We start from the raw sequence: 16,147 nt of genomic DNA on the forward strand, positions 1-16,147 counted from the left end.
TCTATGACAACAAGACCCATGTGTGGGAAAAGCCTGGTGGTTTTTCTAGCAGCTCTGTTTCTATTCTCTTCTGTCAGTTAAGTATAGGTGATAAATGTTGTCAAAGTCCTCTCCATTAACATCAGCTCAAACTACTCTTCAACATGAAATGGGAGTGGGAAGGTTATACCAGCCTGACAAAACCTTGTATACTGTGAGGAACCAACCTCACTTGAGACTTTAAGGGATAGAAAAGCTGAATGATCACCAAGAATGTGTTACCCACTTTAGTGGCTTGGAAGCAGCTCAAGTCTTGGGATTTAAAAAGTCAAGGTTATTTTAGACTTATTTTATCAAAATGGAGGTGACTCCTTGTCTGGCATTTAATCACAGTAGCCATCACATGGATGTCAATGGCTACACTGTTTTACAACAGTAGGGATTTTTTAAACATCTGAGAATTGTGTACTGTGAGAAAATTCCTTTGCCCAGATATTGTTTTAACAGCAGAGTTTCAGTGGTTTATCTTCTAGTTAGATGAAGTATAGAAACTTGAAATTACAGTTTATTTTATGAAATTACTCAGTTTTCAGTTGTTGGGTTTTTTTTTCTTTTTATTTACCTTAAAAAATTTACATCATCAAACCCAAACTGCCCAAGTGCTAGATGGAAATACAAACTGCTGTTAGGAAGCCCACACAGAGGTTTGTGCCAGTACAGGAATGTGACCTGCAGCTGTTTAACATAGCAAAAAGCCACGAAACTCGCAGGCGTAATAAACCTATTGCAGATCACCTGCATCAAGGGGCATCCCAGAGTATGTGGTCGACCCTTCATTTTTTTAGAATGGAAAAGAATGGAAAAGAATGAGGTGAAGGCTCTTTAAATGTTTGATGGACAGTTTTAATAGGTCCTGAACAATTATCCATTTAGGAAGGCTGCAGTCTGATCATGATTCTGGAATTGAGCTCTGGCAATAACCTACAGCAAAGCTTTTGGAGCAGCTTTTTTATTGAAAAAACTAACAGAAGGCTGGCTGTATATTTGCTGTACTGTCCGAAGGCTCCCTCCTGCTCTCTCTATCCCAGTACCAGGGAATGTCCCTGAGCACTGGAACTTGCTTGCCTAATTGTTAAATAGTAGCAATAGTTCCTGCTATATTTTTGGCCAATAATTGCTCTACAAAACAGTTTTGTAGCCCAGATGGGCACTACTGTGGGGGAGAAACCATTCCCTATAAGCAGCTTGAGCATAGCCATTCTGGTTTAGAGGTTAAATAACTTTCATGGTGGCAACACAGACTGTCCTGTGCCATTTGGCCTTAAGGCCAAGAGCTACGCCAAGCATGTTTAATGTACTTTACAGGCACAGCTTTGAAGGAATTCTTTCTTCCTTTTAACTTACAAGTTTGCTGCTTAGAAGATCTCCATAGGAAATCCATGAAGAGCATCCTCCCTGCAACTTCTTTGAGTCCTTGCCAGATGATTTACAGAACATCTGGTTCTCTGGCCTATTCCTATAGAGAAAGCAGAAATATCAGTCAGCCAGAGAGTTTCCTGCAAAGCTATGCTGTAAGGGGACGTTCATCTCCTCTGGTAGATCCCCAAATCATAAACACAAGTACTCTGAGTAGTTGGCTGTGCTTCAAGCAGGGTTTTTTGAATGCAGCCAGGATTGGGACAGAATTTGCAACTGAATTAGCAAGTTAACGAGACAGTCTGTTTGGGAAACATTTTACAGCTTCTAATTCCCAACCATATTAAAGGATTAGCAGACGGTTTTGTCCTAGCCAGTGAGCTTGACCCTTTTCTGTGCTACAAGAAAGTCTCCCACCCTCTCCTGCTCTTTGCACCATGTCCCAATGCCACTTAACCCCATCCATTGGCAAACACATGCCAATTTTATCCCGTCTTCCTTGGAGACCCATGTGCACTGCTGGACACCTTCAGGCACAGCACAGAGCAGCTCAGTTGTCACCTAGTAGTTGATTTTTCCATCGTGTCCCAGGGCAATCAGCGGGCACAGTGCAGTGCCATACAGTTGTGCTACGACTGTACAGAACTTTGTGAGGGAGGGTGCTGTGTGTTTATTTTCCTGTTTATTTTTTTAACAATCTATTAAAAACTACCAGGAAATCTTGGTCATTTGTCCTTGACCTACGCAAATGCCTGCTGCAGTAGTTCATTTGGGGCTCTATAGCCCATGCTATCATCCTCACAGAAGGAACACTGGTTGGGGATGAAATACCATTAAGCGTATGTAGCAGGTGCTTCCAAATGCACTAGCAGTCAGCTCTAATTAAATATTCATTCTCCTGACACAGAATGGAATTCTTTGACTGCTTAACACAAAAGGTCACAGCTCATTTTGTTTAAAACCTGAGAAGCTATGAGCTTCTGAAGTTGAAATCGCTTCCTGCATGATTTTTCTCAGATAGTTTTACCACCTTCATACAACTTGCACCAATGATAGCTTTTATTCACAAGGTTATAATAATATATTCTGGAAGTGTAAAAGTCCCTTACTATCAGACTTAATATTGCTCCATTGTCTAATATTGAAAGGGTCCAGAATCCATCTGGACTTGGTAGTGGTGAAGCCTTGATTGAAATGCTGTTACAGATGCAGTTGCTTCTAGTGCAAAGTATCATTAGCCTTTGTCAAAACAGATTTCACTGGCAACAAAATCATGAATTGTTCGCACTGTTGTTATGGTGTTAATCGTTTAAATCCATAATTATATGGTGTACATTAACTGGGCAAAGCACAAATGCTGATGATTATAATGCACAACTATCATCATTATTTAGCTTTCAACAGTGAAGAATTTATGTAGGTCTTAATGTGTCACACATTGCAAAAATAATAAATAATGTGATCACAGTGGGGAGGCAGCGCTTTTCCCAATTATTTGGCATCGAATTGTGACCTAGCTGTGTCCTGTCCCTCTATATTCATTGGCATGAAACAGGTTTATCTACATTATGAAGAAGCTGACATTAGATCGCTATTGCAATGAAATGGGATAAGTTCCTATTTCTCCTCATTAACTCTTAGTTAACGAGGCAGCTAGCTCAGATGTAGTTCTAATTCAGCATGTACTCTGAAAGTATTTAAATTTCTTAAGATTAATCTTAGCTATTGTTTCACATACAGTATGCAGTGTACAAACTAGGTCTTTGAAATCTCCACAGTTCACACTAAAATGATGCTTTCACTTTTCTACCTCACACTGTAAAAAATAAAAGCCCTCAAGGAACCTTGTTTTAATCCCAGTAGCAGTGTGAAGACACAAAAAATGAAGTGTTATACACTGTTAAAGACCAATGGCCAGGCCTATAATTTACACTGTATTAATGAAAATATCACCATGCGACAAATACAGAGAAGATTAGCAATAATAGATCAGTTACCCTGAGCATTTTGGTTATTTTGTTTCAAGAACTTTACACTTGGCATTCACAGTAGTTGAAATTTAGGAATATAAAAGAAATCGATTCTGAGGGAGCAAGCCATCCTTTTATAAAAAAAGGAATTTATGAGTGAGATGGAGTACAAGAATACACAGCGATGCCAGTAGCCCAAATCATCCTAAAATCCTTAGTCTACAGAAACCAGATTTACTTTACAATTTTTAGGATATTTAAAAATATATTTTAGACACATTATTTTTCTTCTGGTAATGCCTGTCCTCAAAAAATATCTGTGTCAGTCAGAAATACATTATCACAAGACCTCAGGAAACCGATTTTTTTAAAATGCCTTACATTATAAAATTTGCATTAAAATTCAGAGTATTAGCAATATGATAATAACATTTACCCAAGACATTAGCATCATAGGTAATATGCTTACAAAATTATTGTTTTATTTCTGTTGATTAAACTATAGTAACTTTACACAAAATTAGGATCGTAAGATTTTGCATCACAACTATTTCAGAATGACAGATATAATCTGATGATTAATATATAGAAATTTTATCACAAATATGCGGTTTTGAGCCACTTCAATGAAATGAGTCAGTTCTTTTGAATTATTCAAAATTTTACAACTACTAAAATAGGTTAAAATTTTAGCTACATGAAATTAGTTTTACAATAAATCCCATAAAATATATGCAACTCTGTATAACTTCATGAGTAAAATAATGAAAGCATATTACTTAAAATGTATTTATCAGTTTCAAAGTTGTGAAGTGATAAAAAAGGCTACATTTTGACTTCTATTCTTCTGTATCACATAAACTATTTACGTAACACTTGGATTAAACTGTCTAAGCACATCCTTAATTTTCAGCATGTTTTAATCTCATTGAAAGTGATTGGATTTAAATATATCCTTGTATATTTTACTGAGCATCTATGTCCCTAAGAACATCCTAAAACACAAATGTGCTTAAATGCTTTCCTAAACTATGGACTATTTACTATACCTGAAGATGCTGCCCCACGAGGTGAATCTGGGCCAACTAAATATTTAGAAAATAAAACTACACCATTTCTATCATGAGATTTATCAAAAGCTTTCAGTCTTTCCTATGAAGATGACTGGGCCTGGGGTGGTGTAAAAACTGGCAGATTATCTCATATATTGAGGCCTGAAGCTAAGTAATGCCACTGCAGAAGGCAGGTTCTGAGTCTACGTCATGGTTTTTCCCCATCTGGCAGCTGGGCAGCCACTTGCTTGCTCCTCACCACAAAAAGGGATGGTGGGGAGAGTGGAGAAAAAACAAACTCATGGGTTGAGATTAAGACAGTTTAATAGGGTAACAAAAGAAGAGAATGATAACATCAATACTAATACAAGGGATGCACAAATACACTTATTCACCACATGCAAAAGGAAAATAAAACAATCCAACACCCAGCCTGTTTCCAGGAAGCAAATCTGCCTCCTGGCTGGCTATGCAGAGCATGATGTTCTCTGGCAGGGAATATCCCTTTGGCCAGCCTGGGTCAGCTGTTGTGGCTGTGCTCTCACAGCTTCTTGTGCACCCAGCAGGGCATGAGAAGCTGAAAAGTCCTTGACTTGGAAACACTACAACTACCCAGCAACAGCTAAAACATCAATGTGTTATCAATATTATTCTCATACTAAATCCAGAACACAGCTCTATAACAACTACTAGAAAGAAAAATTATGTCAGCTGAAACTAGGATAGTCTGTCTACCTTATTTGCAGCCAACACCAAGTGTTCTCAAAATATACTCAACCCTCCTTAGCCCATAAAATGTTTAGAAGTCCATGCTGTTCACAGAGCACAATCTCTGCTCTGTGAATCCACCTAGATACAGAATTATGATGATGAACGGGAGAAAGGTTTCAGCAACTTCTGCATCTGTTCCCCTCCCATCTTTATTCCCAGCTCTGCTTACAATTCCCACTTTAAGTATTGCTGTATTGACAGCTTTGGTGTGCAATGCAAGTCAAGGAGTAATGTAATGTAATTAACATAATGTTGAGTGCCTAATGATAGAAATGACCAATAGCACAGCTGAAATACCTTGTAGTTAATGCAGACATTATCATTAGCAGCCATAATCACTGTCATCATCAATAATGATTCATTCAAGTCTGGCATCATCATTCTAAGAACATATTAGAGAAACATATTAAAAATTATTCCTCTGTCTAATGAGAATGAACTCAGCACATTTCTTATCTTTTTACTGCATGATTTTTCTTAGTTGTTTTCTGTAAACTTACCTTTTTTGCACTGTTTACAATCTGATTCATTCCTATTGAACTATCCTCCGAGACAACTCTGTGCAGTTTTGTGGTTTCACGACAATAGTTAAACACCTTTGCAGCTTCATGCTATTTCAGACTTCCTCTATGAGCTGACTTCCCTTGAAGAATGATTGCTTATTATGAAAATATACTAATAAATGACTGTTTCTGAGATCTTATTAAAAAAAAATAATTCTCTGGGTTCAGTGACAATAGGGTCATTGTCAGGTTTTGTTCTTTGAATTCCTTTAAATTGATACCTAAAATGATCTACCTACACTGCTGCCCACCTTTATAATGTTAAAGTGCTGCCTTCTTAGCAGAAAAATTAAGTATTTTTATAATTCTCTAAAAGAAAAACACTGCTTTATGTATGTTTTACTAAAAACATATTGAGTAAATATAGACTGATGGAAAGGAACAGAAAGATGGTAGAAAGAACATTTTAGCCACACTGTTCTGATGTTGACATACCTTTGGAATTAGCTTCTTAGCTGAGTGTTCAAGCCAACTCTAATTAATCTATACATCTATATTTCTTTTTTTTCTTTATAGAAAGCAGAGATTGCTGTTGCGCCTCTGACCATCACTTTGGTACGAGAAGAGGTCATTGATTTTTCTAAGCCTTTTATGAGTTTGGGGATATCCATTATGATCAAAAAGCCCCAGAAATCTAAACCAGGAGTGTTTTCCTTCTTGGACCCTTTGGCGTATGAGATCTGGATGTGCATAGTCTTTGCCTACATTGGTGTCAGTGTGGTCCTGTTCCTAGTTAGCAGGTTTAGCCCATATGAGTGGCACACAGAAGAACCAGAGGATGGGAAAGAAGGACCCAGTGACCAGCCTCCCAATGAGTTTGGCATATTCAACAGCCTCTGGTTTTCCCTGGGTGCCTTTATGCAACAAGGATGTGATATTTCCCCAAGGTTTGTGTCAAATCTTTTTACATTTGCATTTTATCTTCAACACCAAAGCATAAAATCTTCCTTCATTTATTTTCCTGGCAGTGTTTTGAAGTTCATTCTTTAGGAAGCCTTTTTAATAGCTATGATAAGGGCAACAGAGAATCTGCTTTGAATTTCAGTCATCACTATTATTTTAAGTATGTCAATGTTCATAAACCACAAACAGTCTAAGAAACAGCAGGAGAACAGAGAGGCAATTCCACCAAGTTGACTACAGAGGAACTGTACTGCTGCTGAATTAGTTCCATTGTTTTACAGTTGTGAAATGAACACTGTCATACTGACTGTTTGCCTTGCGTGAATGAATGTCCCGTCTCTGTTCCCTATCAAGTTCTACAGCGCTGCTTCCAGAATATCGCTGTGTATGAGAGAGGGAATATTTGACCATCTGTTTGTGAGCAGCCAGGCTGTATGGCTAAGCTCTGTCTTACTGAGTGAGTGCCTCCGGTGCATTATATGATCCCAGTCCTGAATTTCTCAACCATTTTAGATGTTCTGGAACTTTAGTGTGCAGTAACTATAACTTCTTAATTAAACATAATGACCCAGTCATTCAAACTTGAATTGCTTCACTTTAGCCATTAAGAGTAAGATTTTGAGAGTGTTCAACATTGGCCTAACTCTGCTGTTATTCAAGGTAGCAATAAAACTGCTACAGGTTAAGACTGGATGTAACATTACTCCTCAGCCTGCTCATCAATTACAGGCATTGAAATGAAAATTATGCTTTTACTTAACATAAATATCCCTGTTACCATGAAATGCTTGTTTCTTAATTTATTTTTTTTTTAAATGAACATCAAATGATTACAGCGGCTTGTAGAGTGTTTGATAAATTTGGCTGACAGGAACATTTAAATCCTAAAGCAAACATAATCCATGGTCTTCTAAAGAGGAAACAGAGAAAGCTACTGATTTGCAACTATCATGCTTTACTTTTGTCTCCAAAAAGAGATTACCTTTTCAGAATTTTTGACAAAAGTTTTGCTATGTTAGGCATGTCCTGAAATAATACCACTTGAATTACTGTTCAGGAGAATTCAAAATTCTGTATGTGCATGATACGTATTAATAGAGTCTGTACTTTAGGTATTAAGATTCAAGAGAAAAAATATTTCATTTATTATTTTATTTAATTTATTATATTTCATAACAATATTTCATTTATTAGTATTTAAAATTCAAATTATCTCCCTCCCATTGTCTGCTATTTAATGACACATATACAGCAATAATGGTGCCTTTTCTCTTTATCTCTTCGCTTGGTGTAAGAGACAGGAAAATGTGCATTATCTTATTCATGTTTAGATCCCTCTCAGGTCGCATTGTTGGAGGTGTCTGGTGGTTCTTCACGCTCATCATTATTTCATCCTACACTGCTAACCTCGCTGCTTTCTTGACTGTTGAGCGAATGGTCTCGCCCATAGAAAGTGCAGAAGACCTTGCCAAACAAACCGAAATTGCTTATGGGACACTGGACTCAGGGTCAACCAAAGAGTTCTTCAGAGTAAGTTGGCATGTCCGTTAGAGCAGCTCTCCCTACTGACTGATCTTTTAAGATTCTTGGAGGGGTCAGATAATGTTACTTTGCCATTATATGTGATGTAGTTTGTAACTCCTGCAATATTTCAGCTGCATTTTACCCCCCACAACACCATTTGCTGGAGTTTTCAGTCACTTTTATTTGTGGAAAGCGTATTGATCCTGTCACGTTGGGCAAAAGAGGTGCCCCTGGGAATGCTGAAACCAATGGTAATTAAAAGCAGCATTGCACTATTGATTCATCTGAAGCTACAGTACTGAAATGATGTGTGGCATTGAAAGCCTATGACGATAACGTGGAGTCTTGCAGGTTTTGTTTCTACTTATGGATTTGGCTGTGTGCATTTTGCTTTAGGGTTTTGGGTGGTGGGCAGGAAATGCATTTTTTAATTTGCTGACTTTCAGATGAATAATAAAAAGAAAATATATCTCCGGGGGGGATGTGGTTGGAGCATTAGGAAATAGCCCAAATAGCCATTCATATGTCTGTGCTGTCTGTATTGATTACTTCATTTTCATTTGCTTTCCTGTGTTAGTGTGGTTGGTATGTAATCCTTATTGTTTGCCAGCTGGAAAACAGGGAGCCTGGACATCACAAGGAGTACATAATAAACAGTCCCTCCTGCTTTATTTCATGTCTCTAGCAGATGAAAGTTAAGCCTAGCTGTCTGAATGCTTGTGAGTTTAGTGTTTGAACATGGCTCTGAATAAATGCTGTGAGCCAGTAATCCTTCCTGGGAAATTACACAGTTTAGGGGCGTCATTTATCTGAAAGGTGCATTTGAAGGTATTTTTAGAAGAAAGGAAGGATGAAGTGATAATTTCTTCTTACCGTCAAATTGAAAGGGCACTGATCTGTTTTAAGTACTGCCAGGCACCTTGCCTGCTTTCAGTTTGGCCAAACTGAATTCAGGGAATCATTTGAAAAATTATGGACGGGATTTGTGAACTATAGACAGTATCAAATCAAGGGCAGCTGCTTAGTGACCCCCAAAAGATCTGTAGTGAAATAACCTTTTCATTGCAAGCGATATCTCCATAGAAGAACTTAACAAATAATTTCTATTATCTGTAAAAAGGTGATGCCTTCTAAGATATACATGGCACTTAACCAACACACGGTGGTTGAGCCTTCACATAATAAAGCTGTCCAAAGAGTTTTGCCTAGTTTTCTAGCTTGCTTCTGTAGACACTGGAAGAAAAAACACCCCTGTGCATCCTGTATGGGACAAGTGTGTTATATTGAAAGAAATCACCCTTTAAAGCTTCTTCCTCTTTTCATCAATCCCAGAGGGATCCCAAAAAAATTACTACAATGCTTGTTATCTCTTTTTTTAATGGATACCATTCCATGACGGTTTTCTAATTACACCTGTTTTCTATAGTCAGATTGTTGATATACACCTGAATATGACAGTGGAGATGCTCTCTGGGAGCCTTATTTTTTACCCCAGATGCTAAATACTCAGTTTGTGATCCCTAGAAGCCCTGATTTCATATCAGATATCTACAAAAAAGGTGGCATTAAGTTGTAAGAGGCGTGTCTGAGAATTGAAATGTTTTGATCCTGAGATGGCAGATTTCCTATTTTCTTGAACAGAGTATAATTTCTCAGTACTCATTATTTACATTCATCTATGCTTAACCCATAGAATCTTCTTTAGCTAAATTTGTGGAACATTAGGTATTTAATTCTGAGAATTCCAGTTTCAGCCCATCACAAGCTGAGGTGGTAACCACAATATGTTTATAAGAATAGTTCTTTCAACTAGAGTGAAGATGTAGTGATAGTTAAAAACATAATGCTGAGGAACAGGAAGATTTATTTAGCTTCAGTTTATTAACTTGTTGTATTTTGTGCTTGCAATGTTTTTAGGTGATGATGCAAAAATCAATTCCCAAGGAAATAGAAAAGAAGAAAGGAATGGGGTGTTTTCTAAAGAGTTTCAAAACACCTGCACAAACCATTGTTCTGAAGTAATGAGATCAGGTCTTTTGACATAAAAGCAGTTTGGTCACAAAAATGTCATGGTTCTTTTAAATTGTCCTGTAAACACATATACTTTTTTGTTTGAATCAATATTTCATGTGAGATCTGTCCTCAAAGAGAATGTTCTTTGTCCCTTTGTAATGATAGCTATTCTTTTACTCTAAACCTTGAAGGATTAAGAGAAAAAAGAAGGAAAACTGATGTTCTTTTTGTATTTTTTCCTTTATTTCAAAATACAAAGACATGAAAAGTAACTACAGATACTAAATAAAGTACCATATGCAAAATTTGAAGCTTTGACAAGATTTAGACTGTGTTGATCCCCTTTTTCTAAAAAACAGTGCATTGAGGCCCTGTTACCAAATGATTTCTAATCTCTGCAATAGCATAGTGATTGTTGATGATATTGTATGTGCAATGTCTAAAAATATTTTTAACAAAACAGGGGCAAAGATGCAATATCACTGACAGACAATAATTTCACAGACACTGTTTGCATAATACATAAATTAAGACCTAGCCTGAAGCAATAGTACAAGAAGACTTGTTTGATAAGTAAAACACTTTGCATGGTTGGAAGCAAACATCATCAGTGTGGGGATTAGAGTCATGTAACCTTTCTGTCAGGACATCTTCTTATCAATTGATCATTTCCTATCAAAATGTCAGAAAATCTGGGTAGCTATTCAGTCTGCTTTGATTCTGGATTGAAAACAGAGAAGGGGGAAAGTTAATTTAAAGACAACGTAAAGAAAAAGTAGATTTTGATAGCATTAGCTACAAACTCTTATTTTCTTTTTTTTTGACATGGAGTGTTGCATTTTCCAAGCTCCTTGCTCAAGAGGGAAAGAACTTAGTTTTATCAGTCCTACTCAAAAAAAAAACCCAAACCCTAAATGAAAATTATCCTAGCCTGGCTGACTGCAGGGGAAATCTGCAGTGTTTTCCTGATATGATAATAAGGAATATCTGTTGGTTTGTTCTTCAGTTTTCACTCTGAGTTGACATGTTGAAATTTAAAGTTAACAAATGAAAGTTTAGGAGGATAAAGTATTCCTAGAGAGCAGATGCCTTAAATAGCCTTTCCATATTATTTGATCTCTTGCTGTGCGAAAGAAACTAGATCCTAAAAAAATAGATGTAAATGCAACCTTTTTCAAGTGATTTAGAGCATTGTTTCCTCTTACTAATAGAGCTAGTTTGTGTTATGTGTTTCTTGTTTTGAAAAAAGTGACCTATTATACATTCACTTTATAAAGAATCTTATGATATGGATGTTAAGATGTAAGAAATTTTTGGAATTGAAGGCAGACAAAGGCAAGCAGATGTTCTTGAAAAGATGCCTGATCCATTACCTCTCCTTTCCCTTTATTTTCTTTCTGTAAATTTAAAGCCATGAAATTCCATCAGTGCAAAGCAAAAAGAATGCATGGGTGGCTTAGCTTACACTCTGCTCTTAGCCACTATTATGTAAAGTAGCTGTGACTACAGTGGAAAGAGAGGGTGACAAGGTAAGATGTAATTATGGACATGCACAGATTTTGCTAATTTAAATATTGTTATATTTGACAGCAAGATAAAATTATTCATATAGACAAGCTAAAAAAGCGAGGATAATTTATAACATTCTGCTGTAGAGTATTTTTATGGAACATTTCTAGTTAAATGTCACTTACTTTCCAGTTAGACCTACCTCCCTAACAAATTATTCTCTAAGTAATAATGCAATCATTCAATAATTGGTGAAAAGATGTGCTTTGAGGAAATTTCTCTTACCTACACAAAGGTTCAGTTGCAGGCTTTGTAAAGCCATTGTCAATTTCAGTAATACCAAGATTATAGGATATTTGTTTTAATATTCCATAACCCTTTGTTTCAAGGCTTATAGTAATGACTATTTTCCTGGAGTGCTCAGCGCAGTGTAGGAATGGACTCATAAACCAAATCGTGCTTAGCCAGAAACTCCTGTTGACTCAAACAAAACCTGAATTTGAGCATTGGGTTACAAAGTCCTCTTTGCAGCACACATAAGAGAAAACAAGTGCCATCTGTTATTAAATAAAAACACCGTATAGTGTTCAGTTGACGCACTGCTGGTTTGCATGTATGTATCCCTGTTAATGAGTTGTTGAGTGAGTCTAATGAGCATGGGGAGCTTCTCAGCCTGACAGCATTTCCATGCTTCCTTTCAATGGAAATTGTTGTTTCCGTTTCTTTTTAATTAAGTTTTATTTTTGCTTAAGTCTTTACTTGTGGTTACACCATGCATTCCCAGACAGAAAATTTCCAACTAATGCACTCTAAGCCATGAATTCTTGCACATTCTTTGAGCAAATACATTTCTTAATTGCTGGCAGGATCAGTGTCTTTAAAATACATTGACGTATACTGTAGTTCTAAAAACATGCCTAATACTTCTTTTAGAAAAATACTTAGGGCATTTTATTTCCTGTAATATTATATTTGGTCCAATTTGCTGTTTCCGTCTTTTATTGTGGACCATGTCTTGAAATGGTGTCTGGCCCTTCTGAATGTAAATGGAATGAATTCTGGACTCTTACATATGAAAGCAGAAATCTTCCTTGTGCTATGGTGGTTTTGGTAGTGTAAGAAGTGGATATTAGAGCTAAGAAATGCTTCAAGATTCATCCCAGTATTTATGGGGAGATTATTTTGTTGTTTCTCATTCCCATACAGGTTTATTGCGAATATGTATGTCATATACTATTCCCTAAAACACACTTTATAACACTTTAACTGTGTGAACTGCCTTTATCTAACAGTAAATTCAGGTATTAAATTTGCAGTTATTTTATCGTGACTGCTAGAGGTTAACTGGGCATGGAAATAATATCTGATGTTATAATACTGGTATTGTTATTTCTTGTTACTTTTAAAATAATCATGGAATTAAAAGCAAATCCTTGTCCAAGTATGATTTTTCCCAGCCCCAATTGCTTGAAAAATTAAGTATGATTGACTTTATTTTGAACAGTGCCATTCTGAAATGTTGCAAAGTTCTCTTGTTCTAACTTGTTTTTAATTTTCTCCAGAGATCAAAAATAGCAGTGTATGAAAAGATGTGGACCTACATGAAGTCAGCTGAGCCATCAGTGTTCACTAGGACTACTGCAGAGGGAGTAGCTCGTGTCCGCAAATCCAAGGGCAAATTTGCCTTCCTGCTGGAGTCCACCATGAACGAATACATTGAGCAACGAAAGCCATGTGACACCATGAAAGTGGGAGGAAATCTGGATTCGAAAGGCTATGGCGTAGCCACACCGAAGGGTTCTCCATTAAGGTGGGTGGAATAGTATAACAATATAAAACGTGTTGTTATAGTATTCCACCTTCCCTGATGTCCCTGATATAGCTCTTTTTGTTTTGTGTGTGAACATGGTATGTTATTTTTCTTTTCTTCCATTTCATATTTTTTTGATCAACAAAGGTAATCATTTCTAATTACAATATGGATTTAGCAGCTGTAGTTGGCATATCTTTCAAGGCCATATAAAAACCAAACTGGTTGAACACTAGCTACTTGAAGTCAGCCTCGATAGAGTTAACATCAGCTATTCTATTTCATCAGCTTTTTTTTCACCAAATTCAAGCCTTTTATAGCAGTATTATGCCTACATTATCTGCATCAGTATCTGCATCAATAATATGCCTACATTTTATGTTTTGTTTCTTGATCTTGGCTGCTAATTTCTGAATAAGAAGCTGCTTGCAGTATCTTTTTTTCAAATGTCATCACTTGGAGGAAATTAGTCCTTCATTAAAGCAACCTCATTCATGTACATTTTACTAAAGCACCTTCTTATTTAGGAACAAAAACAAAGTTTGTGTTTCTAGCATTATGCATTTCAGTACTGCCTTCAAACTCACCAGTATTTTCTTTATCATGATATCAAACGCATTCAGACAAGTAGGAGAGTTTTTGATTCGCAGGCAGAACATCATTTGCTTTTCATTCAAATTTTCAGGGGAAACAGAAGTGAAGGCACTAGTTCTGCCTTAAAATTGGCAGTATTTACCATTGTGTTGTCTTTAATGTTTAAGGCGAACACGACTTGCCTTTTCCCACTGGTAGACTTGCCAATTTTCTTCAGATCAAAAGAGGAACTGCTGGATTGAGGGAGTGTGGCCTGTGGAGTCACACAGCATTAGGGCGCATGTAGTTGCAGAGAGGGAATGGCCTGCGGAGGAACCACCACCCCACTTCTCAAATGTCACCTGTCTGCTCGGGATAAGGGTTACAACGGGCTCTGATGAAATAGATCCACAAAGAAGATTAACTAAATTGTAGGAAGGAGTTTCAAGTGCAGAGGGAGCAGTAGTTCTGTGCAGGAAATAATAACTAAGGAGATACCTGTCTACATTCATGGCCGCAGAGGAGACATCATTACCACTATGCAGATAACTAGATTCACTTTTAACTCAGCAATTTAAGCTGCACATAGTAGCTCAGTGCCTTAACTGTATTACATGGATGGGAATATGAGTATGATAAGAGCCATTTCCATCCACAGCAAAGGAAGATTTGTTTGTGCAGGGAGAAATCAGGACAGTTATTTCAACGAATGAATATGAATTTTTGGTCCTTAAATTTCAATACCTCTCAGATTTAAAAACTGCCACCTTCACCACTAAATAAAGTAGTAAGAGAACATAAAGAGGTGAGAAAGGGAAAAAGACGACCATAAAAATATTTAATATAAAGAAAAGCATGTCTGTAATTCATAGGATTCATAGAAGGCAGCAGATAATAGCAAAGGCTGATTTTAAAAGCACTTTTTTTTTTATATAGTTCTAATATATTGCTGTCTTGTCCTCAGTGTTTCAGACAACTTAGAAGTGGTAGACAGCACTGCAGTTTAGTAAAGATGTTTTCCCATAGTAAGGAAATGCCCATTGATGACACCATGATGCTTTGCTGTGCAAAGCTAAGGAAAACTTTCTATGAGTCAATTTAGCTACTGTCATTTATATTCTAGCAAGGGGCTGTTTTCTCTAAGCATGCTTTATGGTGCTCTTTAGTCCCTCTCACTTTTTTCTGCAAAGTATCCAATGCCTACAAGAAGAGACAGCCTGTTATAATTAGTGCTGGTAGCCAGTGAAAGTTGGTTTGTGTCAAATTTGGGCTTATTTCAGGTTTGTTCAGTTGTCTAGATAAAAATATCTAGGAGTAATGGGGATGAGACATAAAGCAGTTAGAAGGAGGAGGGCCTAGTGAGACGGTTTAATAAGAACAGAAGGGAAGAGCACAAAATTATCACAAGGATCAATTGTGAAATCCTGGTTCCATCCCAGCTAAAGACCAAGCTCCCCTATCTTTCAGTAAGAGCACTGGTCAATCTGGGGGTCAGCAACTATTGTTAGGACAATGTGATCAAAAGCATTTATTTTTTCACATCCTACCTTCAAATGTGTGACAAAAAGGGGAATAGGAGAAATCCTACCCAACCTGAAAATTGGACCGAATCTTCTTTCAAGCTGTCTCGACTGGCTACCCATGCCCATGCCTTTCCCGAGCCTTTCTTTCACATGTGCTAAGATGCTTGTTCTCCTGCTGTACCCCATTTCCTCTCCAGCCCCAGTGACAAACCTCAGGCAACACATCAGTGCTGCTTACCTATCAAAAACATTAAGCAACACACTTAATGTTCTGGACGAAAAAACCCAAAGAACAAGCAATACCTCACATTTGTACCACCTCTTCCGTGTACATCTGTAGACAGAAGTGCTTACTGAAGAGGGGAAAAGCTTCCTACCCCTGTGCTTCTGAACAGCAAAGACTCAGCTGTAAATTTTAACTGCATGCTTCAGTATTTTCTGACTTGTTTGGAATTGTAGAATACGCTGCTTTTGCTATTTTGACTGCATCCCACATGGCAGTGGTTCTGTTGCCGATCAGATGCCTTACGTAACTGCTGCC

At 37.2% G+C, this 16,147-nt stretch overlaps 1 protein-coding gene across 2 annotated transcripts in view; it reads left to right on the plus strand.

Moving 5' to 3' along the window:
- GRIA4 (glutamate ionotropic receptor AMPA type subunit 4) overlaps window positions 1-16,147 on the plus strand; it is a gene marked incomplete at both ends in the record, with an annotated part of 229,645 nt that overhangs the window by 175,285 nt on the left and 38,213 nt on the right. For both annotated transcript variants that reach the window (XM_084274676.1, XM_084274675.1), the window contains 3 exons: window positions 6,268-6,638; window positions 7,986-8,184; window positions 13,263-13,510. In XM_084274676.1, coding sequence (XP_084130802.1) covers window positions 6,268-6,638; window positions 7,986-8,184; window positions 13,263-13,510 — 818 coding nt within the window. The remainder of the gene's footprint in view (window positions 1-6,267; window positions 6,639-7,985; window positions 8,185-13,262; window positions 13,511-16,147) is intronic.

This window comes from Gallinula chloropus (genome assembly GCF_964237585.1).
Source record: "Gallinula chloropus genome assembly, chromosome: 1".
In the NCBI taxonomy this organism is placed as follows: Eukaryota; Metazoa; Chordata; class Aves; order Gruiformes; family Rallidae; genus Gallinula; species Gallinula chloropus.